At 47.1% G+C, this 24,549-nt stretch overlaps 1 protein-coding gene across 19 annotated transcripts in view; it reads left to right on the forward strand.

The window, feature by feature from the left end:
• Wnk (Wnk kinase) overlaps positions 1-24,549 on the forward strand; it is a 541,117-nt gene that overhangs the window by 272,408 nt on the left and 244,160 nt on the right. For all 19 annotated transcript variants that reach the window (XM_075670005.1, XM_075669987.1, XM_075669988.1 and 16 more), the window contains one exon: positions 12,641-12,890. In XM_075670005.1, coding sequence (XP_075526120.1) covers positions 12,641-12,890 — 250 coding nt within the window. The remainder of the gene's footprint in view (positions 1-12,640; positions 12,891-24,549) is intronic.

A 24,549-nucleotide genomic window follows, 5' to 3' on the forward strand; every position in this document is an offset into this window, starting at 1 on the left:
ATTATGACGCATGCCTGTCTTGGTACAAGGGTCGTATGGGTCATCAATTCAAATCTAAGCAATTCCTATTCCCGATGCCAACAAAGGGAATGGCAATGAAAGCAGCGCCTATGTTCGAAAATATAGGACCGATTAGCCACTGGAAAGCATGGATATCGTATTGCATACACATGTTCATGCACGCAGATTCATGCATTTGCACATGCAGTTTGTAGCTTTCTGTCAGTCTGCAAACTTCTATGCGCAATTGAAGTAGTTGCCAGCTTCAACGGTTGTCAAAAACGTGTGTATACGTGACCGTGGGATGGATCACAAGTTAGCCTCTCGTATAAATATATTAGCCGCAAGCTTTATGCGACAGCTTGTCGAAAGCTCTACAATCAGTATGTGCTGCTCAATAGTGAAGCAAGACAAAGCCAACAGCGACCATTTAAGCTTGCCTTCTGACGGACGGTATACCATGCACGATATATTTGAAGTATAGCTAAGGCATATTTTGTCTAGCATAAAACATAAAACATAAGAGCGCATGCTCGTGTACGGCCAACCTAAGGCAATCACAAAACATCTGAGCGGCAGGCGCTGTCAGATGATTGTGATACACCGGCATCGTTCTCACGCATTTCAAGTCTAGCAGACTTGAAATCACTATATGTCTACGCTAGCCTTCCTGCAGAAGGCTGATGGCGCTGCTCGACATAGCGATATACTGCGGTTGGGTAACCAGCATGATACATATATAAGCTATGTGCATTGGCATTGCCTTTTTGCCTGTAAAGCCATGATATATGAGAGGGATCGCATAATAAGAATGCGATGGCTATTATTGAGGACAACATTTCTGCAATACACGCAATGCAATATACATGGAACGAACATAACAAAAAGAAAATCTGTTGTCCTCCTTTTCGAAAAAAAGAAAGGGAAAACGGGAATACTACCTCGCATAGTTTATAGCTCACAACGTTTATAGATCTGTAAACGTTGATGCCGTATGCTTGGACCATGCGTTATATCGAACAAAGATATCTGTAATCCAGCACCTACATATGCTTAGGACGCTCGCACAGTTCGTAAACAGTCACTTTGCTGGACAAGCTTAATTCACACCCTAAGCTATGCTGTTATTACTAACCAAAACTATTTTATTCATGGGCGAAACCTCGTCCACCGAGCCTAGTAGGCACACAATGTAATCTGCAGCTAACATTTCGAACGCTTGTTTAAGTATAACAACACAGCTCCTGTCATAGCAGAAGGGCACCCACGCTGTTACAACCATCACATATGTTTCATTGCTCCTAAACAGCAGCTTAGAACTAGAGGATAATCCTGCAGTAAGGTCACATTAGTGAATGGAACACTCAGAAATAAACAATTCATCTCCGAGGCTGACTGTAGGCTCAAACACTCGTGCACATATTGCAATGCGGGCTTCATCTACTTCAATGCCAGCAGAAAGTACGGCCATACCGACTTTAACCACTTCAGTACATCTCACAGAACAGTTTACAACCTAGAAGACGCCTCGTCATACTAAACGACCGCACGAGTACGAAAACAAACTCCACAAACTACCACTGAGCGTATACCTGCTATGCAAGATGGAGCACTCACCCAAGCCAGCATGCTGACTGCCCATAGATGGCGCCACTGCGTAGCAATATGGTGTCGAGAGAGAGTTGGGAGAGTAGCTTCCAAAGTCTTGTTATTGCGAATTGCTTGTTGTCTGAGAGCTCGACATCTTCCTTCCCGGGCAATGTCACTTCGCTTCTTCCGTCCTAAAGACTCATCATTCGAATTGCTTCAATGCTGGACTGAGCTTATGCTCACTGTCGTTGGTGTCTGACATTCCCACGCTCTCGAGTTCCAAAAACAAGCAAAGGAATTTGTTGCTTTCTTGTACACTCATCATCAGTATGCAGACCATGATCCGCAAAGTTGTTACGTCCAATGTCATGCTACTAGTGTTGACTTGAAACATACACCCTAGCTTAGAGTTCATAGCAATAAGTGTGTCATTTTTCTCACATAGAGTGACTTCTCCCATCATCTCAGTTGTTTGCAACTAAGGAGAAAGCTTATGCCGGCCTCCCCAACAACGGATTCATACTGTTGTTTACCAGTGATGTCATTTCCGGACTTCTGGATTTCTGTGACGAATGGTGCGCTAGTCGTACTTGCCACGATATGTTGGCAAATGTGCGGAATTTATATAGCTTGCAAGCAGGGCCCGGCAAAGATACTTTGCAATGGTATCATGATACAATTCAAGATACTGGGACAACAAGCATTTGAGATGCAGATACAAGATACTACCGCAATTATTCTATCCGATACAATACTTTTCATTTGAATCTTGCTATACTTCGGTACATTCGAAAATTTTTCTTGTGATTGCGAGCGACACTCACGTTCACAAAATAGCCACCTTACGGACAAGTGTCCCAGAAACAGCGCCATCCATGCTTTGGTTCACAAAAGTCAAACTTCGTCCAGAAATCGCTCATTTGTGAAAAAAACTAGACGCAAGGCAACCCCATTCTTGCATTCTCCTAACTTCGTAACAAAGCACCGCACAAGAGAAACTTGAATAATGACACAATGGTGGCATCAGAATTTGCGCAAAAAACACCGCATGTATTGGCATATGCAGCACAGTATGGCAGTATATGCCAGTCAAGGAAATTTTTAGGCACGGAAGATTCACGAAATAAGCAGCAGAAACTCCCGAAACGCGCCGCTGAGGTGTGCCAACTGAGATGCATGCACCACTTTTGTGGTCAAAGCGAGCACATATTGTACATTATTTCTGACATCATTTTTAAATGAGAGCAGCGCATTATGAGCTCCATGCTGTAGAAAAATCCGGTGTCGCAGTCTTCAGATTCGCCTGTGAGCGAAAGTTTTCGTGTGTATATATATATATATATATATATATATATATATATATATATATATATATATATATATATATATATATATATATATATATATATATATATATACAGATACATGTGTGTTTGTATACGACTGAGCAACCTATCCATTCTCCTCAGCTGGGCCTTCAAAAGTGCAAGATGGAGGTGCCCAGTGTCTTGTCGGCTTTCTAGTGAGAGAAGAGACCAGTTTTCCACGATTATCTTACCCCTCCACATTCTAAGCGCTGTCAAAGGTGGCCGAGACGCCTTATACATAGCCGGGTTGACGACCAACTGCGCACGTCCGATTCCAGAACTATGAGGCCAGAACCGTTTAGAAATCATTCTATATTGAGTTAACCATCGCGATCAGCTAAAGGCATATATCACAGACAAATCAAGGAAATTTTTAGGCATGTAGGACCCTCAGGGCTATGTCGAATGCTAGGTTGCCATAGTTGGAATTTCGAATCCCGCTATTAGAGGGTTTTTTTTCTCGTTCTTTCTTTTTTACGATGGTGAGCTTGAAATTCACCTCCTCCAGTGCACAACATCTGCAGGCAGGCTTGGAGTGACGCCTGTCACCGGCGAAAAATGCCGAGAGTGAGTGGGGTTCTACTAAACCAGGTAGAACCAAATTAGGAAGGCCCACTAAGCTTCAACACTACACTCCCTCACCAGAACAGGGATTGGCCTCCCTGGTGCAGTATTCAGCCACCCCCTCCCACATGGCTCACTCAGTTACCCAATGGCCCTCAGTCCCCAGCAGCTCTAAAGCACCTGACTAAGGTGGCGGTCAGACCTGTAATGCAGCAGAGGGTGCTAAGAATCTCTGGGTCCAGACAGGCCGCCAATGGAAACTGACCCTTGCAACGTTTAACACGGGAATCCTCTCGAGTGAGGCTAGCTTAGCAGGACGCTTTGAGGAACTATCAGACATTGTTTGGGATATCATCGGCCTTAGTGAGATTAGAAGAACTGGTGAGGCTTACCGTATTTACACCATTGTAAGTCGACTAGAATTTAAGTCGACCCCCCCATATCGCTTGACCGGAAAAAAAAAAAAAAATACCCGAGGGCGCATTCGATAACGAAAATTTATTAGTAGCTGACATGGTCACTGGACCACTCGTCTTCACTAGTGCTGCCATCGTCATCGTTGCTGCGGTCCCACAGCGCGTTGTGGTCCAGCGAAATTTCAAATTTGGCAAACGACCGCACCAGGACATCTTGCAGAACAGCAGCCCACATCAAATGCACCCAACCACACGCAGCCGTCAGGGAGGCTCTTCTTCTGCCGCCAGCCACTCGTACTCACGGCGGAGCAGAACCTTAAAATTAAGGCGAAGGTCCGGGCTTGTTTCATGACCACGTCACACTTCACTGGCAGGGACCGATCACGCATTTCAGCGACGCTGCCGCAAGCTTAGCCTACAGCTCCGGAAAGCGTCCAGACTTCGGCACGTCGGAAATTTCTCACTTGCAGCCACAGGGTGAAAATTTCGCTTCGCTGCAGTCGCCACTCTCGCACCACCCGTTTAGAAACATCGAAATTGCGGCCCGCTGCGCAGTGATTTGTTTCTTCGGCGTAAAGGATGGCAGCCCTCTTGAACGCTGCTGTGAACGAGTGCCGAAAGATTAGTGAGCCTGCAGCACTCATGACGACTGGGGAAGCATAGAAGTAGCACGTAGCCGGCAGTCAAGTGGAGCGTGTCAAAAAGTTCGTCAAACCAATGCCAATGCCTTTAAACAGAGAAAGAGAAACCCGCGAACGGTGTCTGCTCTTCCATGAACTACCGATACTCCCCTCAAGCGCCGCCGTTCTAAGGGTGCCGCCGCAAATGGGAATAGCGGCGCTTCTATCAACTATCGACACCCCCCATAAGTGTTGCATGCACTGTAAGGCTCTCAAAAATGTTGAAAAACCCTTCCGAAAAGCAAACAAACATGTGGGATAGCGAAAAGATACGGGTAGGACCATAGAGCAAACATAAAATTGTAACTACGTTGTAGCTCTCGTTGGTATCGCTTTTTTTTGGCGGGGCCATGTTTTGGTTTCGATTGTAAGTCGACCCCCCAACTTCAGACTTTCAAATTTTAAAAAAGGGGTCGACTTACAATCGTGTAAATACGGTATACATTGCTGAATAACGCACATGTCCTCAGCTATAAAGGTCTCCTAGATAAGAAACAATACGGGTAGGATTCTTAATCCTAAGGACATAACAGGCAACATTGATGAATTCTACAACAATAATGAAAGGGTAGCTGTATTCATAATCAAACTTCATAAGAGATATAGATTAAAGGTACAGTAAATGCTTGTTAAACCATACCCGCTTAAACAATATTTTTGTTTTAAAAGTAGTAAAGTCAAATCCCCGACTCAGCGGCCATTGAACATAATGTATTTTGTATCCGCATAAACCGTACCAGCTTATTACGTATGTATCGGTTAACACGTAGTGTTTCCATTTTTTGTCGCGCAAACACGGCGGTGCCTTGTCTGCATCGGGCGGCCTGGCCGAACAATAAGCCTCGGAGATCAGCACAATGGCCTCCAAGTGCCCTGTGTGTTTGCGCGTGAAGCCACATCAACATCCACATAATTTCGGCGCCGTGCCAGAGAGCATTGTGGCGTCGTGCAAGCGGGAGCTCGCGTTATGCCGAAACTCTGATAAAAAAGACGCCGGGTGCTTAGCATAGAAGAAAAATTAGACATAGTTCGTGCTATCGAACGTGACGCGAAAAGTCGGCGTTGGCACGCGACATGGGTCTACTGTTGACTACGGTATGTGGCATTTGGAATGCGAAGAAGTTGCTCGGCAGCGCTGCTGCGACCACGAAGAGACATATGTCGCCTACTAGGTCCGACTTTTCTCCATCGTTACCTCTGTTATTGCCAAAGTGCCGCCTAGCGACAGTGGTAAGGACAACACGGAAAACGACAGCACGGGTGATTCAAGCCCGACAGTGGCAGAAGCTGCGCATTATGTTAGCCTCATGAATAAAGTAGTCACGACAAGAGCACCACCCCACAATGAAAAGGTGCCCCGCGACTTTTGCAATGCTGCAGCGCATGTGCACGGAGAATATGCAACGCCAACAAGGAATCTGCCATGCGAGTGTTTGCCGAGAAGAGGGGTCTGGCTGAAAAGCTGGCTCGCAGCTTCAGTAAGTTTGAGGCAGCTGTCGTCGCTACTAGGCCGCCGTGGCATCAAACGAAAATAACATTTGTACTGTGAAGTGAATAAATACTGCATGTCTTTTTCCCCTTTCATTGCACTCTCTCTAAGTTCTGTTTGTGATAGGTAAGAGGTCAATCTTATGCTATTCTGGTTAAGCAGTACTACCATTTAGTACATACTTTTTCCGAGCTCTGGCCAACTATGGTTTAGCAAGGTTTCACTGTAGTACAAGCCTATGCTCCAACATCCTGTCACGGTGATGAGGAAGTAGATCAGTTTTATATAAATGTTGAATTAGCGATGAGAACAGTGCAAACTCAGTATACTGTAGTAATGGGCGACTTCCATGCAAAACTAGGGGAAAAGCAGGCTGGTGAACAAGCCATTGGCAACTATGGCATCGATTCTAGGAACACTAGAGGAGAGATGCTGGTAGAATTCGCAGAAAGAAATAACCTTCGAATAATGAACACCTTTTTCAGGCAGTGGACCTGGAAAAGGAGCAACAGAAAGCGGATCTGGAAAAGCCCTAATGGTGAAACAAGAAATGAAATTGACTTCATACTTTCTGGTGATCCCAGCATAGTGCAGGAAGTAGAAGTGATAAGTAGGGTAAAGTGCAGTGACCATAGGTTAGTGAGCGCTAGGATTCACCTCAATATGAAGGGAGAAAAAGCAAAATTGGTCAAGAGGAAACAGGTCAACCTAGAGGCAGTACGTGTAAAAGCTGACATATTCAGGTTGCTACTTGCGAACAAATATGCTGCCTTAGAACAGAGAGATGATGATGACATAGAGCTAATGAATGAAACCGTAACTATGTTGGCTTCAGAGGCAGCAATTGAAGTGGGAGGCAAGGCACCAAGGCAACTAGTAGGCAAGCTCTGCCATATAACTAAGGACCTAATAAAGAAACGACAAAAAATGAAAGTGTGCAACTCAAGAGATAAGATAGAATTTGCAGAACTGTCAAAACTGATCAACAAGGCAAAAATAAGTGATATTCGAAGCTATAATGTGAGAAAGACTGAAGAAGCCGCAAAAAATGGACACAGCCTGAAATCAGCAAGGAAGAAACTTGGCATAGGACCAACCAAGATGCATGCACTAAAATATAAGCAGTGTAATATCATCAGCAATCTCAAAGATACATGTATAGTAAAAGCAGCGGAAGAATTCTATACTGAGCAGTACAGTACCCAGAGGAGTCAGGATACCTCAATTGGAAACAGTAATGAACAGCATACAGAAACTCCTCCTGTAAGTAGCGATGAGGTCAGAAAGGCCTTGCAAGACATGAAACGAGGAAGAGCGGCAGGAGATGATGGAATAACAGTCAATTTAATCGAAGATGGAAGGGACATAATGCATGGAAAACTGGCAGCCCTTTATACAAAGTGTCTATCGACTGCAAGGATCCCAGAAAACTGGAAGAATGCAACATTATACTAATCCACAAAAAGTGAGATGTTACAGAACTAAAAAATTATAAGCCTATTAGCTTACTCCCAGTATTATATAAAATATTTACCAAAATAATCTTCAATAAAATAAGGGCAACACTTGACTTTAGTCAGCCAAGCGAACAGGCTAGCTTCAGGAAGGGATACTCTGCAATGGATCACATCCATGTCTTCAATCAGGTAATTGAGAAATCTGCAGAGTACAATCACCCTCTCTATATGGCTTTCATAGATAACGAAAAGGCATTTGATTCAGTAGAGATACCAGCTGTGATAGAGGCATTAAGTAATCAAGGATTACAGAACCCTTACGTAAATTCCTTGGAAAATATCTACAGAGGTTCTACAGCTACCTTAATTCTACACAAGAAAAGCAGGAAGATACCTATAAAGAAAGGGGTCAGACAGGGAGACACAATCTCTCCAATGCTATTCACTGTGTGCTTGGAAGAAGTGTTCAATCTATTAAACTGGGAAGGCTTAGGAGTAAAGATTGACGGCGAATATCTCGGCAACCTTCGGTTTGCCGATGACGTTCTATTCAGCAACAATCCAGATGAGTTATAACATATGATTGAGGACCTTAACAGAGAGAGTGTAAGAGTGGGATTGAAGATCAATATGCAGAAGACAAAGATAATGATAAATAGCCGGGCAAAGGAACAAGAGTTCAGGATCGCCAGTCTGCCTCTAGAGCCTGTGAAGGAGTACGTTTACCGAGGTCAGTTAATCACAAACCCTGATCATGAGAAGGAAATTCACAGAAGAATAAAAATGGGTTGGATCGTGTACGGCAGACATTGCCAGCTCATTACTGGAAGCTTACTTACTATTATAATTGAAAAGGAAGGTGTATGATCATTGCATTTTACCAGTGCTGACATATGGGGCAGAGACTTGGAGACTGACAAAAAAAGCTTGAAAAGAAGTTAAGGACTGTGCAAAGAGCGATGGAACGAAGATTGCTAGGCATAATGTTAAGAGACAGAAAGAGAGCAGTTTGGATCATAGAGCAAACGGGTATAGACGATATTCTAATTGACATCAAGAGAAAAAAATGGAGCTGGGCAGGTCATGTAATGTGCAGATTAGATAACAGTTGGACCATTAGGGTTACAGAATGGGTACCAAGAGAAGGGAAATGCAATCGAGGATGACAGAAGACTAGGTGGAGCGATGAAATTATGAAATTTGCAGGCGCTAATTGGAATCGGTTGGTGCAGCACAGGGGTAATTGGAGATCACAGGTAGAGGCGTTCGTCCTGCGGTAGACATAAAACAGGCTGCTGCTGCTGCTGCTGCTGCTGCTGCTGCTGCTGCTGCTGCTGCTGCTGCTGCTGCTGATGATGATGATGGCAGCTATGAGCAAATGTCATGGCACTGAAGCAACTAAAAACGAAAAATCAAGAAAAAGTATGGCTGCATGCAGACGTTCGTGCGCTTGTTTTTGTGAAGTCGGCGCGAGTGCCACCATGTGACTCTGCACCAATAGGGATGCACAGACCTCACCCCCTGCCCTCACTAGAGGGCTCTGGCAGAAAGATAAAAATAATCTCGCTGCCTTTAGTTTTATTCAGGTGGCTTAGTGGCAGCAGTATCAGCTTAGAAGCTGAGTTCAGCCAACATTTATAGTTTCATATGGTGACCTTACAATAGCAGTATCTTGTACCTTAAGATACACTGTACATTCTTTCATGTATTGGAAATATAGATATTGATCTGTGTCTTGCTAGACTTATCATGATACAGATACACACTACCCAAAGAGTATCTAAGGCACATGTATCTTCAATAGTGCTCAGCACTGCTTGCAAGGCACCTTTCGTGTCTGGGAACTTGCCCTGCAGGCGGAGCTGCATAGCACACCACTTCTGTACTGCCCGACTCGCTTGCAAACGTGTTCAGCACAATTATGGTAGAGCCCACACACTGCCACATCAGCTGTTGTTACACCTGGTGACTGCCGTCATCTATGACACCTCTGATATATTGACATGTGACATCTGTTACTGCCTAAGCATGGAACGTCTGCAGGAGGACTTTCATGGAATAATCCTCGATGGTGCACCAATTATTCCCAAGAGATGTGGACACAGTCATGTTTGTGCTTGGATTCCTTGCTGGTATTCTGGCATTTGTTGTGCTGGTCTTGCAGATCACACACATTCGTCACATGACATCCTTGGCAGTAGAGCATGTAACCTTGCATCTGTAAACTCACGCCCTGTGATCTTTAGTCATGCATCGAAGGCACCTCATGTCTCCAAATAAAATTTGCTTCTTTTGCAATAGCAAGAAATCAAGCAAGCAGTCTTCCATAGAATCTTGACTCGATTTTCAAAACACACAGTTCTCAGGTACTTTCATAGTGTTGTTGTGGAGAACTGAAGACGTGGGATTAGAGCCATGAAAATGGTGACATTTGTTCAGCACGTTCTCATTATAGCTGTCTCTTCCTTGATAGTTTGTGAACTTGCTTTCCTCTAAGCTCTCCAACTCAATGGACAGGAACCTAATAGGCATTACAGCTTCGTGATAGACGTTGCATTATTGCTATCACTTGTCGCCCATATGGCGCGTCTTGTGCCATACGGTGGTACTGTTCCGCTAGGTCATGTGGTAAAGCCCAATGCAACAAATCGCATAGCATAGTGGAAAAGGACGTCATGCTCACCCTAAGTGTCTCCAGTCCTTGGACGTTGATGACAACATGGTCATACAATTTGCGAAGAGCTGTCAGGTCGCTTGAATGGACCAAAAGCAGCATACGGAGCTTGGAGAAGCACACCTGTTTGGGTCTCATTCTATCACCGAAGCGATGTCGACGGCATGCTTGTAGCAAGGTGCCATGGTTGGCAGGCCCACAATAGCTGAGGCTGCGTTGCCTCTTAAAAAGAACCTCAGATAATTGAACTTGTCTGTCACTGGGAGGCTTCCGTTACGGCGAATCATCTGGTCAATTGGAATAAAACAAACAGTGCGACACAGGACGAGCGAGTAAAGAGCACAGGACAGCGCTCTGCCCTGTGGTCTTTCCTCACTCGTGCTGTGTTGCACTGTTTCTATTTTATTCCAATAATGAACCAACCAGGCCCTTTAAACACACTGCTAACATCCGGTAAAATTGTTCCCAGAAGTCGTTCCATCAACACAGATCACCAGTAAATGGGGTGATGGTAAGCTTAGGTAGCTTGGTTCCAGAGTCTTCCGGGCCACTACTGATGAAGTCCAAAGCTCCGGTGTTGAAAACATGGACTGAAAAATGTGGTCTCGCTTGCTAAGCAGCTCACTCCTGATGCTGGTAGCGTTTTCCTAATATTCCACCACGGGGCTGTATTCTCGCTCTAACTCTTCATGAGCTATGTGGCTCTCTAGCACCTTGTTTATTTTGTTTAGCTCATTGTCGTTCGCCTTGAGACGTCCATAAATAGCATAAAAACAGGAACAGTGCAACACAGGACGAGTGAGTAAAGAGCATAGGACATACCGCTGTCCTATGCTCTTTACTCGCTTGTCCTGTGTTGCACTGTTCTTGTTTTTATTCTAAAGATGAACCAACCAACCCCATTGAACACACCATCAATAGCATTGAGCTGGTCTAAGGTGGCTGATTCATCACCAAGAAGAGCTCTTGCCTCATTGATAATCCTGTTCAAGGATCGTCTTGATCTCCACTTCAGTCTCAGCCTCTCCATGGTGGCCCGTTCACTCAGCCTTCCGTGATCTCTGGTAGTAGTTCCCAGGTCTTTGGCACCAAATGTTTAAGATGCCATACGGTTCACTGGCAAGAAGCGAGGCTTATAGCATCAGAAACAATATTTATTTTTAGCCATTCTGGTAGATGCTGGTTGCGCGTTCTTGTGAGCATGGGCTCTTTCATGGGAGGAGATGCTTCTTTGATCCGAGACAGTGCCGAGCTTAATTCAATTAGGGTTCTCACAACCACTACATGCTCTCTCTGGTGCAGTCACTGAAGATGGTGGCAACAGTGTGGTGCAGCACTTTCTGCTGACTTGCCCATTGGAATGAAAGATTTATTAAGAATTCAAGGATGAATTTGCTTCACTTTGAATGCTCATATTGTAGATTGTTGCTCTACATATTGGTTTGTTTGAATGGTTAAATGACCCCCTTCCTCACTGCTGGGTGGGTGGAAACAAGGACAGACTTAGGAGGGTTTTTTCTACAGAGACATTTTCCCATCTCATGTAAAATTTTAACTGACAACACGAATTAGTAGAGACCTCCCAAGTCTGTCCTTATTTGAACACACTAACAAGACTTCTTCCACCTTATATCCCATTGTGTCCTGCATTGCACTGATCATTGTTTTCTTCTTTATATATATATATATATATATATATATATCCCCAGTCGTTCAATACAATAAGTTCAGCCTGTGTAACCAGCCAAGCCTTGTTTCTTGAGCATCATGTTTACAGGATAGGCAACTTTGTGTGTTACTGTCATATCGACCACATTATTTGTGTGGCCTTAGTGGTGAGTGTGACCAAAAGTTGTGGTTAGTTGAGTGCCAAGCCATGTGACCAAGATTTCTCAAACACTAGGCTTAGTTGCCAGTTGGCAAGGTTAGAAAACACCTCACCTGTGAAGGCAGTAATGGCAGTTGTTATGACTGCAGTATCAGCAATACACATGCCAGTCGTGTCTATAAAGTTAAGTGAGGTACAGAAAAGCTTCACTTACATACTAAAAGTGAAATCTAGTGCTAGTGTCTGTGCACACCACAACTTCATCCAGCATGGATATGACTTCCAGCACATGAATTTTTCTTAACATTGGGCTCATGGTTTCATTTATTAGCGTTCTCTTAGCCCCAAAATTGGTTGTGTATCAGTGATGAGCCTCATTTTGCTGCTAATTTCTATCATTGTTCTTTTTCCAGAACATGACAACTAAAAAGCACTGCTTAAAATATAAAAAGTAATACCTTGTGCTGAATGCTAATGTACAGATGTCCAGCTCTCACAAATTAGTGCTCTAAACAAATGTTGTGCAGCACGGTTCAAGGAAGGTTGCTGCACTGACAGTCCTTATTATTGTGCAGTGCCTCTGCTCTGGACTCTGCAAGCGAGGCAAGTGACCTGACAGACTCGAGCGCACGAGAGAAAGCACGGAAAAAGGTGCCCAAGCGGCGACGAGGGGCACAGGTGGAGCAGCGCTGGCCTCGTCTGCTAGTTCTCTCTGTCGAAGGGGGCTCAGTGGTTGAGTGCCAGCTCGAGTCGTCCAAGGGCAAGACGGTCACCTTCAAGTTCGACATACACGACATGTTTCCCCGAGACATTGCCAACAACCTGGTATGTGAAGCTTTTCTGCTTGCACAATGTGCACTGTACATTGAGTGATTGGTGCCACACTCGAGGCTTGCACCCACCTGATCAAGAGACAAAGTTCAAGTCATTCAAGAAATGCACAACTTTAGTGAATGGAAAGGACATTAAGGGCGCCCTTCTGCAACTGGCATCCTTGCCGTTCTTTATCAATGTCTTTGAATGCACATTGTATGGACAGAGTTGCCTGTTGAATGCTTGCACACCCTCTCTTCTATACTTTACTCAGCGCTGTATGCAATGTGGAACAAATCCAACAATCACGTCAAGCTTTTTCAAACAAGACCAAGATGGCTGAATTTGAAAATGCAAAACAGCAGCTACACATAGCCGCAAAATGCAATTCTTTGTGAGCATTCATCAGTAAAAATTCAGCTCGGATGCGATATAAAATGCTATTACAGCTAAAACATTTATTCAGGATTCAGGATCAGTCACTCTATAATACCGTTGTGGGAGGCGGTGCGGAGAGGTAGCCGCTGTAGCCATGGTTTATTTAGGCCAGACAGCCAGGGCACAGCGAGATCTTGGGAGCGGCCGACACCGCAGCTGCTCATGTCGAGCATGCTAGGGGGTTCTATTCTCGCGCTACCTGCATGGGAGCCCATCTTCTTTGCCTGCTTCGGAGGCGATAGTTGTGCTGCTACAGGGCTCCCCTCCTAGTGTGAAGCATGATTGAAATAAAGTCCAATGGTAAAGTCCAGGTAAAGTGTGCTGACGGTGTCAACGTTGGTAGTGTCGGGTTCACACAATCTGGGGGAGGCAGCACTGGCAGCGTAGGTTGTAAGCAAGGCGCAGCCACAGGATACCATGGTGTAAAATTGCGACCTGCCACAGGTTCTCGTAGATGCTTAGGGCTGTAGAAGTGGGAACTCCAAAAGTACCGTATTTACTTGCATAATGATCGCACTTGTGTAATGATCGCACCCGTGAATTTTGTCGTCAAAATTTGATTTTCTTATCTTTCCCGTGTGATGATCACACCCTGAACTTGTCGCATTGATATGTCATGTGCCAAGTCTAGCTAATTATGATCATACTTACCATCTGTCGAATGATATGTGAACGACTCTTGAGGGCATACCAAGCGGTCTGCACAAACCCAACATTCTTAAGCAGATGCCCCATTTCATTCCTTTCATCACTTTCCGCACTTCCATGAAAAAATAAAGCTACAACCAAACTCGCCTTGACTTTATTATTTGTAAGCTTCGTAATGGTTATGGTCAACAACAACATGAAAGGCGCCTTTCGATTCTTCTCGTCTGCACTCGTGGGCATGCAACAAATCGTGAGCGGCAATGATAGTGGCCACATTTACCCTGATACGTTAGAAGTGTACCCTGTTCGTACGCCGACGCTTGTAACACAGCTAAGATATTCGCCCACCCTTAGCGGAAACATGCCGGATTAGGATAGCAGTGAAGACCAATGTCGCAGTTTCCGCAGCATGTCCGCCATGTGTTTCTATGTCACTGGCAGCTAAGCGCACCCACCTCTGTTTCTGTCCCCTCAAAGTGGACATGGCTACGTTATTGTCGCAAACTTGCCAATATTACCGATATTACTCATTACTGATATGGAAGAAATTGTTTCAATGCACGTAATGTATTCACGAGAAGAAAAATATTCATGTTGGCGCGTTCGGTTTGCTCCGACAGCCGCCATTTTTGTTTTGGTGCCATGCACTGAGCAGCAGCCGCCTGCTTGTTGACTTGTTGTCATCCTGCAGCAAATACGGGATGAAAAAAGAAAATTGTTCTTTTCGTGGGAAATTTAACCCACGTAATAATCGCACCCCTGAATTTACGTTAATATTTTTGACAAAAAAGTGCAATCATTATGTGAGTAAATACGGCATACCATCTGGCAGCTCAGGACTTGCGTGGAAACATTGCAAGTGTTGGTCACTCATGTTGTTGATGTAGAAGTGACTCTCAAGCTGGAGAAACCAGATGGCAGAGCTGCTCTTGCAAAACTTCAGTAGGCCATGCATCCACGGGAGGTGTGAGCACAGAGCATCGGAAAGCTCGCATGCTTCTGCTGCTTGCGGTGAGATCTCAAATGCCGATAGTATGAGGATTGCAGTGGTCACCGACTGCATTGCAAAGGTTGTGATTATGGCATCGCCGTACCTGCGAGAGTGAAATTTGCGCCTAGTGAAGCCGGTGGAGAAGCCTCTGTATCAGTGATGAGTGAAGTGATCCCAAACAGAAAGCATACAGTTCGCGGAAACATCCAAGAAATGAGACCAACGGGCCGTAGAGTAGCTGAAGGCACTCGCATTTGGCGCAGTGAATTTCTTGGAAAGAGTCATCGCGCTGCTGCCTTTTAGCTGGGGAGGAGGCTCACGGACTGAGTAGGGGTTTGATCCTGGGGGCGGCATCGGTGGGCGCAAGCAATGTGGGATGGCGAGAGCTGTTGCAACGAAGCGCCAGCTTGATGAGGCTGAGCACTCAAAGTGACGTAGTGAACAAGGACAGCTGCCTGCAAGCATGCCACTGGGCATGTCCCCGAATATAAAACTTGGATACGTGCAACTGAGCATATGGCACTTAGTATGTGAACATTCTGGAGGCTCACGGACCGAGTAGTTTGATCCTGGGAGCGGCATGGGAGGACGCAGGCGATTGGGATCGCGAGAGCTGTTGCAACGGAGCGCCAGCTTGAGGAGGCTGAGCACTCAAAGTGACGTAGTGAGCAAGGACAGCAGCCTGAAAGCATGCCACTGGGCATGTCTCCGAACATAAAACTTGGATTCGTGCAACTGAGAATATGGCACTTGGTATGTGAACATTCTGGGTGTGTGCCACTAGGTGAAGAAGCCGGCATCAAAAGCAGCCGACTACGTATAAAGAAGGGACCTGAAGCGAATGGGACCAGAGTGTGCATTGAGTGAACAGTGTTCAATAGAAGTTAGTGGCTCTAAAAAAATGAAGAAGTCTGTAACACAACATTGAACAAGTCAGCTACACGCTTCTGAAGAAAAAGTTGGCCATAGAAGCAGACGAGTGTGGAGAAAAAAATTAGTTCAACAAAATGGAACTGAAGCATGCATTGAGCGAGGAGTGTTGAGCTACACAGAAGTGAAGGAGAAATGAGGAAATTCCAGTAAACATAACGAAAACTTCGCTTATAATCGATTCCCACATATTGTAACGTAGATTGGCGACGGAGTCTTACAAAATAGACACTTCTATTTAATGGCGGGCTAGAAGAAGAATGTGCAGCTTACGCACTTCGTCTTTCATGGCGCCGACCTTTGCGTGCGCCGTCCTGCGGTGCGGGAGCCCCACGTCTTTGTGTCAATTGCCCCCCATGCGAAAAGCGACTGTCTCGGTCGCGTCACGAAGTTCATTCAGCGACATAAGAAATGGAGCTCCTCAGGTGCATCTTGGCGTTCACGTACGCGCATAGTATGGTTTCATGCACACTACATGAACAACTTCAGCGCGAGGACGACGACGAATCGAACCGGGGTCAGAACTGCAGGAGACGCCTTCGTAGGTCACGTGACTGAGGCGGCGTGTAACCTTGTAGGGACCAAAATACCCGCGGATCAACTTTTCCGAGAGTCCACGGCGACAGACGGGCGTCCAGACCCACACACAGGCGCCGGTATTGTAATGCACGTCGCGTCAACCCTCGTAGTATTGTCGAAGGGTGTCGGTATGGTGTTGGCTCCGGATACGATGCCGAGCAAGCTAGTGTGCCTCTTCGGCTCTTTGTACAAACTCTTCCGCGTGTTCGCTGGTCAGGCTATTATCAGCCAGAGGTAGCATGGCGTCAAGTGTTGATGTGACGTGGCGCCCGTACACAAGTTCGAACGGCGTAAACTGTGTAGTCTCCTGCACAGCAGTGTTATATGTGAAAGTCATATAGGGTAAAATCTCGTCCCATGTCTTGTGCTCTACATCGACATGCATGGAGAGCATATCAGCCAGCGTTCTGTTCAGACGTTCCGTTAATCCATTGGTTTGAGAATGATACGCTGTGCTCTTGCAGTGAGAGCTATGCGTCAGCTGGAGAACGTCCTGCATAAGTTCCACTGTAAATGCTGTAGCACAGTCAGCGATGAGAACAGACGGTGCACCATGTCGTAGGACGATGTGGCGTGCAAAGAACTTCACCACTTCATACGAGTTTGCTTGAGGGATAGCTTCGGTTTCGGCGTACCGGGTTAAGTAGTCAGTAGCGACGACTATCCATCTGTTGTGCGAAGAGGTCAGTGGGCATGGCCCAAGTAGATCCATTCCTATTTGTTGGAACGGTGCTTGAGGAGGGTTCAAAGGATGGAAAGCCAGCCAGTTTGACTGGTGGTTTCTTGCGGCACTGACAATCTCGGCAGGTCTTCACGTACCATTGCACAGAAGAATAAAGCCGGGGCCAGTAATTCTTGTCATATCCTTGCTAATGTCTTAGTGAATCCCAGGTGTCCCGCGCATGGCTTTTTATGGCAGGCTTGCAAAATGTCTTGGCGCAGCGCCGATGGCACGACAAGGAGGTGCGTATTGGGACCACTTCCACAGTTTTTCCTGTAAAGGACGTTGTTGTGCAAGTAGTATGATAATAAGTCGCGCGCGAGAGAGCAGGATAAAACACCTTCAACTCATTGGAGGTGCTCTACCAGCTACCAGCGGCAGCAGCTCAGCGTCAGCCCAAAGTCCGGCAGTATGGATCGCAGCGAGGACACTCTCGAGTCGTGCGAGATGTTCGTCAAACGTGCTCGAGAACACGACGACGTCGTCCAAGTATACGAGGCAGGTTTGCCATTTGAGTTCAGCAAGCACGGTATCCATCATCTGCTAAAAGGTGACAGGTGCGGAACAAAGACCGAAGGGGAGAACTTCGAACTCATAAAGCCCGTCAGGTGTCACAAATGCTGTTTTTTCACGATCCTGTTCATCAACTTCGATTTGCCGATACCCTGATTTAAGATCCAAGGAAGAAAAAAAACTTGGCATGTTGTAGACGATCCAGTGCATCGTCGATGCGTGGCAATGGATAAACATTGCGCTTGGTGGCACGGTTCAACTTTCCGTAATCTACACAGAAGCGTAAAATGTTGTCTTTCTTTCTAACACTACAGGGGAGGCCCACGGGCCGGTGGATGGCTGGATCACGTCGTCTAGGAGCATCTCTTTCACCTGATGCTTGATCGCTTCCTTTTCCACTGGAGATACTCTGTGAGGATGCTGACGAACAGGAAGTGCAGACTCGTCCGTAATAATGCGGTGCTTTGGGATGGACGTGCGCCGTACTTTCGACGACATTGAAAAACAGTCCGCAAATTCATTCACAAGACTCAGTAGATGGTCTTTCTGATGATCTGGCAGAGCAGCGTTAACGTGAATCCGTTCTTTTAGGCTGGGTAACTCAGATTGCTGAGACGATGCGATTTCCAATGTGGCAATGTCAGTGACATCAATGATTTCGCGAAGAAATGCGATTGTCGTTCCTCGCGGTACATGCCGATACTCGTTGCTAAAGTTTGTTAGCAAAATGACTGAACATTTGTTTCGCACCTGAAGAAGCCCTCTGGCTATGCAAATGTGGCGCTCAAGAGGCAGGGGGATGTTGGCCTCAGCAATTCCTTCGGCGTCGTCTTCCATGTCGCATCGGACAAGGGCAAGCACGCTGCTCTTGGGTGGCAACGTGACGTGATTGTCAGCTACGTGAAGCGCGATGTCACTGTCGTTGTCATTACTGTTCACTATGGCTTGCGTAGTAGCGAAGCTAACTCTGGACTCTTGCAAGTCGAGGATGGCACTGTTCGCCTGAAGCAAATCCATGCCGAGTATAAGGTTCTTTGAATATTCAGGAAGAATGACGAAGTCGCCGATGTAAGTGAAGCCCCAAATGTTGACTCGTGCCGTGCACCGGCCCATTGAAGTTATGAGGTGCCCTCCTGCAGTACGAATTTGGGTTCCGGTCCATTGCATCGAAACTTTGTTCAGTGTGCGCGCGAGATTCTGGCTCATAAAAGACGTGTCCGCACCCGGGTCGATTAGTGCCACGACTTTGTGGTCATCTATGGTAACTGATACGTCGCAAGATATTCACACCGAACTACACTGCTTTCTCTGCGTCTCAATTACGTCATTTCGCGGTCGTCGTAATGGAGGATTTTCAGCGTTCGCAACATCAGCGACCTCACCTCCGCAGGTCGCCGGACTCAGTTTTCCCGGGAGGCAGGGCTGGGTGAACGACGCCTCATTGCTTTCGGCTTGAAGAGGGGGCTGGAAGACCTGTTTCAGGTCGGTAACGGTGACCGGGTTTCACAGAATCGTGGGGCAAACGAGGTCCTGCGTCCGCGAGGTATGCTTCAATCTCCAGGGGGCGTTCACCATTGCGCTGGCATGGCGCGTTCAGTGAAAATCCACGAAGCCCAGCTCGGCGGTAAGGACACGCCCTGTAGAGGTGATCGGCTTCACTGCAATGAAAACACAAGGGCCTCCGGTCTGCGGTGCGCCATACGTTGCTCTTGTGGGGTGGTCGTGTTTCAGCCATAAATGGTGTGCGGCGAGGCCTGAAGTCGCCAGTTGCTTGTTCAATGGCGCGCGCACCATAAAAGTCTGGGACGTCGCTCGCATTGCGAAAAATCAGGGACAACGAACTTCGCGCTGCTTCCGCATACAACATGCGATGTTGCGGCCGCCGTACCTCGAGCTGGGGTGTCTCGCTTCGCTCTGGGACTTGGACTGCCTGCCTGATTTCCTCCCGGACGACCTCAGCCAGAGCGAGTCGCTGTACCGATGCTGGAGCCACCTGAAGCTTTTGGAGCTCTTCTCGAACAACAAGCCTAATGTGCTCCCGCAAGGCGTTGGTATTGTCCAAGGGTATGGCGAGAGGGTCATGCGATAGGGTCGACACGTCGCAATTGTACTGCCGTGTTCGCTGCTGCAGTGCCTTTTCCATTGATATGGCTTCCGCGAGAAACGCTGCAACGGTCTTTGGTTGGTTGCATATAGACCATCGAATAACTCTTGCTTGACACCGCACATCAATTTCCTGAGCTTCTTTTCTTCCGGCATGGACGTATCCGGGCGTCGGAGAAGTCTGCACATATCTTCGACAAACATTGCGACGCTTTCGTTCGGCCTCTGTACTCTCGCCTGAATTGCTAATTCAGCTCGCTCCTTGCGATCGAGGTTGGTGTATGTGCCGATTAGCTGCCGTTGGAATTCGTCCCATGTCGATAGGACCGCCTCACGGTTCTCATACCATGTCCGCACATAGTCCTTGAGGACAAAGTAGGCATTGCGTAGTTTGTGCTCTGGAGTCCAGCCGTTGAATTCTGCGACACGCTCAAAGTGATCGAGCCAGTCCTCTACATCCTCGAAGGTGTCCCCATGGAAGGACGTGGGGATTCGCGGCTGGTTGAGGACGATCTCAGTCAGCGCGGTCGAGGAAGAAGGTGGAACCGACGTACTCATCCTTCTGACTTGGTTGGGTAGGGCTCGTGCTCATGTGGCAGTCCTTGAAGTCGGCGGCTTGTCCGTACGTGCACAGGAGTCAGCTCGACAGGACTTCGTACTCGGCTTGTAGACGGTGTTCGATCTGGGAGTGGTAGCATGTACCCCGCAGCTCCACCAGAAAAATGTAATGTAGATTGGAGACGGAGTCTTACGAAATAGACGCTTCTCTTTAATGGCGGGCCAGAAAAAGAAAGTGCAGCTAGCATAGTAGTCTTATCGTCCGTATAAACTTGTAAACATAGGTACACTAACTAAATTAACAAGCATGGTGCCATGCATGCACAAGCAAACATGAACACACTGACTCCATGACCGCAGAAACTTGCTGTCAAAATGCTAGCGTGAGGAAACATGGCAGTGCCAGCGAGCGAAGTGACATTTGTGCCGTCTATTGCTTCAACGAAAAGCGAGTCCGGGAACACACAGCCCATTCAAAGCTACAAGCCGCCAATGCAGTTAGACTCTGCTCCCAACGCAGATCGCTCTCAAGATACGGGTGGGCGACCGCGTGCAGCTGGCACATGCACAGTTGCAGCCAGAGTAGAATGCCACCCCGCCCCGTCTCTCCCTTCTTCACGGTACCTCACAATGTTGGGTGCCTCGCACACGACAGGTGACTGTGCGCTTCCTGCCCACTTTCCTCTTGTTTGTGTGGGCAAGATAGAGCCGCAGTCGTCGGCTCCCTTGCATGCCTTCACTTGCACATGCAGTGTACGGTTTTCGGCGACAGTGTTATCAGCCTTGGACTTAATACGGAACCTTATGGCAACAGCGACGGTGGAAATTCACTTGGAGGGTCCATATAATTGCTATTGCTATGAAACGATTTTTCAGTACAACTTAACAACAATGCTGAAAGGGTAATGCAGTTTCATTGTATTGCGCTATTGCAGCTAAGCTGCTCCGCTTTGGTGGCCACTGTCTGTCGCGCGATTTGAGATGTGTAAGTAGCTGCATATAATTGAATCATTTGACCATCTACGTTCGCACCGGTTTGCATTTATTGCCTCGGTGTACCTTCGTGGCTGCAGTGAAGTTTTCGTGTATAGACACACTTCATTAGACAGTGTGGGGTTCTCACCCATGCTCTTGGGACAAAGGAATGACAACACAGTAGTGAAAAGCATTTATTGTGCCTTTTATACACTAATGCTTGCTAGCCAAATTGCTATCCACAAAACATGCCGATTGGTGCAAAACAAATCGAGGAAGTCCGACTAACCACGACCGGATAGTGAGCGAATATGTTCACTCCATGCTGGACACCTACGCCTGGTCGTTCGCGTGTACAGTCACACGAACGGTGGCACGTTCGAACGAGGCCTTGCTAGATGGTGTTGCAGAAGCATGGATCGGTGCGCGTGCAGAACGTCTGCGCCGCTTGCCAATCCCGAGCCAAAGACGGAAGAGCTTACTCTCCGTCGCGCCCGACCAACCCCGCCATTAAATGGCACTAGCAGTGCCACACTCGCGCCATCATAATTTGCTACAACCCGTCTGACCACCGGTGGCACTAAGCTACGTGGAGAAGCCAGATTACAGCAAACGCAAGACATGCGGAAAACAACATATCAGGGGGCGCGTGAGAGTTACACATCCCCACAACAGTGAAATCCCTAAATTCGGAATCTCTTACTTCGAATTGACTCATAATTCAATGTACTCTGCTGGTCCCAGGAAACTTGTATTTACAGTAGAACCTCGTTCATACCTTTGGGAAACAAAGTAACTAAAAAAATTTGACAGACTCAACTATTGTTGACATCTACATAATGCGAAGCCTCACGCGGATTGTTGCGGCACGAGACGCCGACCCACGTCGAGCTGGTGGTGGCCCAGCCCGAGACGCTTTCTCCCCTCACCCCCCGTGTTGTTTTAAGAGGGCAATGGGAAACCGAAACGAAATCGAGCTGGTGGGCGACGGCAGATGCCCCCGAAGCAAAACGTGATGCCCACATCCCACCGCCTGCAGCAGGGAGCAGCGCACCACGTTTGGTTTATCACCTACTAAAAGCGTGCAGTATGCTACCAATGGCACTCTACACCACACGCTGTAAAACTGATAGGTGAAGATGCTTATCGCAATAGGTTTGGCGGAGATAGCTGTGAATGCGGTGTGCCACGACCTGGGTGGAGATTTGCTGGTACTTGAATAAGAAACTGTGCACGCCGTCGTTTTCATGCTAAATGGGCGGCTGTATACGCTATGCACAGCGTCTATAGGGGTGCCACTGAAAGCCACATGAGGGCGGCCGTTGGAACCACAGACAGGCCTCGTGCTGGTGACGCCTGCTTCCACTGCAGGCATGACTGGAGTGTGGGTGTGCGATTTGCTGCTTGTGCGTGCCCCACATAGTCACTTCTGCGGTATCGTTGTGCGCAAGGAAATCGCACTGTACAATAGCGGGCATGTGTCCGACTTCAAGGCTGTCTGGGATGATATTTTATCCTTACGCGCCAAGTGTTTGCCGCAGATGAGCATCAACAAGCTTGCCTAGAAGTGGTGCTCATCGCTAGTATACCGCTTTCATTTTAATGCCCGGCCACTAATGGTTTCAACTGTTGGCCCATGAACCAACCTTCTTTATGTAGACACTTGATAGTCACTTCTGCGGTGTCAGTGTGCACAAGGAAATCGCACTGTACAATAGTGGGCATGTGTCCGACATTAAGGCTGTCTGGGATGATATTTTATCCTTTGTCGGGATGCACGACTCTCACGCGTACCCTGATATGTTGTTTTCCCGCACGGCTCGCGTGGCCTGGTGCATGCGACGGTCGGAGTGGTTGAGGCGCAGTGCGAGAGATGGCGCGAGTGTTGCGCTGCTAACGCCACTGACAGGCGGGGTTACTTGGGCGCCGAAAGACAAGGCGCTCCCTCTTCGTTCGGGACAGCAAGCAGTGCGGACGTGCCGTGCCGCGCATGCGCCGTTCCATGCTTCTGCGAGACCATCTCGCGTGGCCGCCTTCGAACGCGCCATCATTCGTGTGACCGTACACGCAAACGACCAGGCGCTGGGATCCAGCATGGGGCAAACATATTCGCTCGCTATCCGGTCGCGGTGAGTCAGACTTCCTAGATTTGTCGCGCGCCCATCGGCATGTTTTGTGGATAGCAACTCTGCTAGCAGACATTGATCTATGAAAGGTGCAATAAATGCCCTTGTGATTGTTTGCACAACTGTGTTGTCGTTCCTTTGTCCCAAGAGTACGAAGGAGAACCCAACATCTTAAGTGCCAAGTGTTTGCCGCAGATGAGCATCGACAAGCTTGCTTAGAAGCGGAGCTCATCGCCAGTGTGCCACTTTCATTATAATGCCCCGGCCGCTAATGGCTTCAACTGTTCGCCCGTGAACCGAGGTTCTTTATGCGGACACTTCCTTCAATTACATGCCATGTTTTTTTATAGTAGGTTGAGGAAGCGCCGTCACGCCTGTGAATGGTTCGAACAGGTGTGGCCACGTGAGAGGCCAGCAACACTAAAGCTTGCAAACCAGCACGATAAGCTTGAGAAAAATAGCACATATAGGACTGCAGCAGTAATTAAGGGTTGATTGTTTTTATGCCTGCGTCTTACCACTATTTGCACAGCATGGATTTCACATGTTCCATCATTCAAAAAGTAGAGCATTTTGATGATTTCACGAGAGCACGCCAGTGAGATATTGGAAGACGCCGTCGCTAAAAATTTGCCTGCCTGTTCAGTCAAGAGCATATTGCTTTTATATATTATGTTATTTTTTTAGTGTCACCACATTTTATTCTAGTATCACCCTCGCACCCTAATGCAGAATGAAACTGCACGTTGTATTGCTTGTTGCAGTGCCCCGAGCCTGAATAGCCAACACAGCCCTTTTTACTTAGTTAAAAGAGTATGTTGATACAATATTAACAGTTTGAAAGCAAATACAAAGCATGGCATTAAATAATTCTTCTTGTAAGCCACGTGCTACATTGAAATCATTTTAAAAGCAGAGAAAACTACAATGAAGCAACAAGAACATATTGACACGTGAACTCGTTTATCTTTTACGGGTGAGTGCTTTTACCATCCACAAAATGTTATCGCTCAGCGCAGGACGCGTCTACATGTGTCAGAAGTTTCTAGAATGTTATCGATGCTTCTATCCGCTGTCTGTTGTCGCCGA

This window comes from Dermacentor variabilis, chromosome 9 (assembly GCF_050947875.1).
Source record: "Dermacentor variabilis isolate Ectoservices chromosome 9, ASM5094787v1, whole genome shotgun sequence".
Taxonomy (NCBI): domain Eukaryota; kingdom Metazoa; phylum Arthropoda; class Arachnida; order Ixodida; family Ixodidae; genus Dermacentor; species Dermacentor variabilis.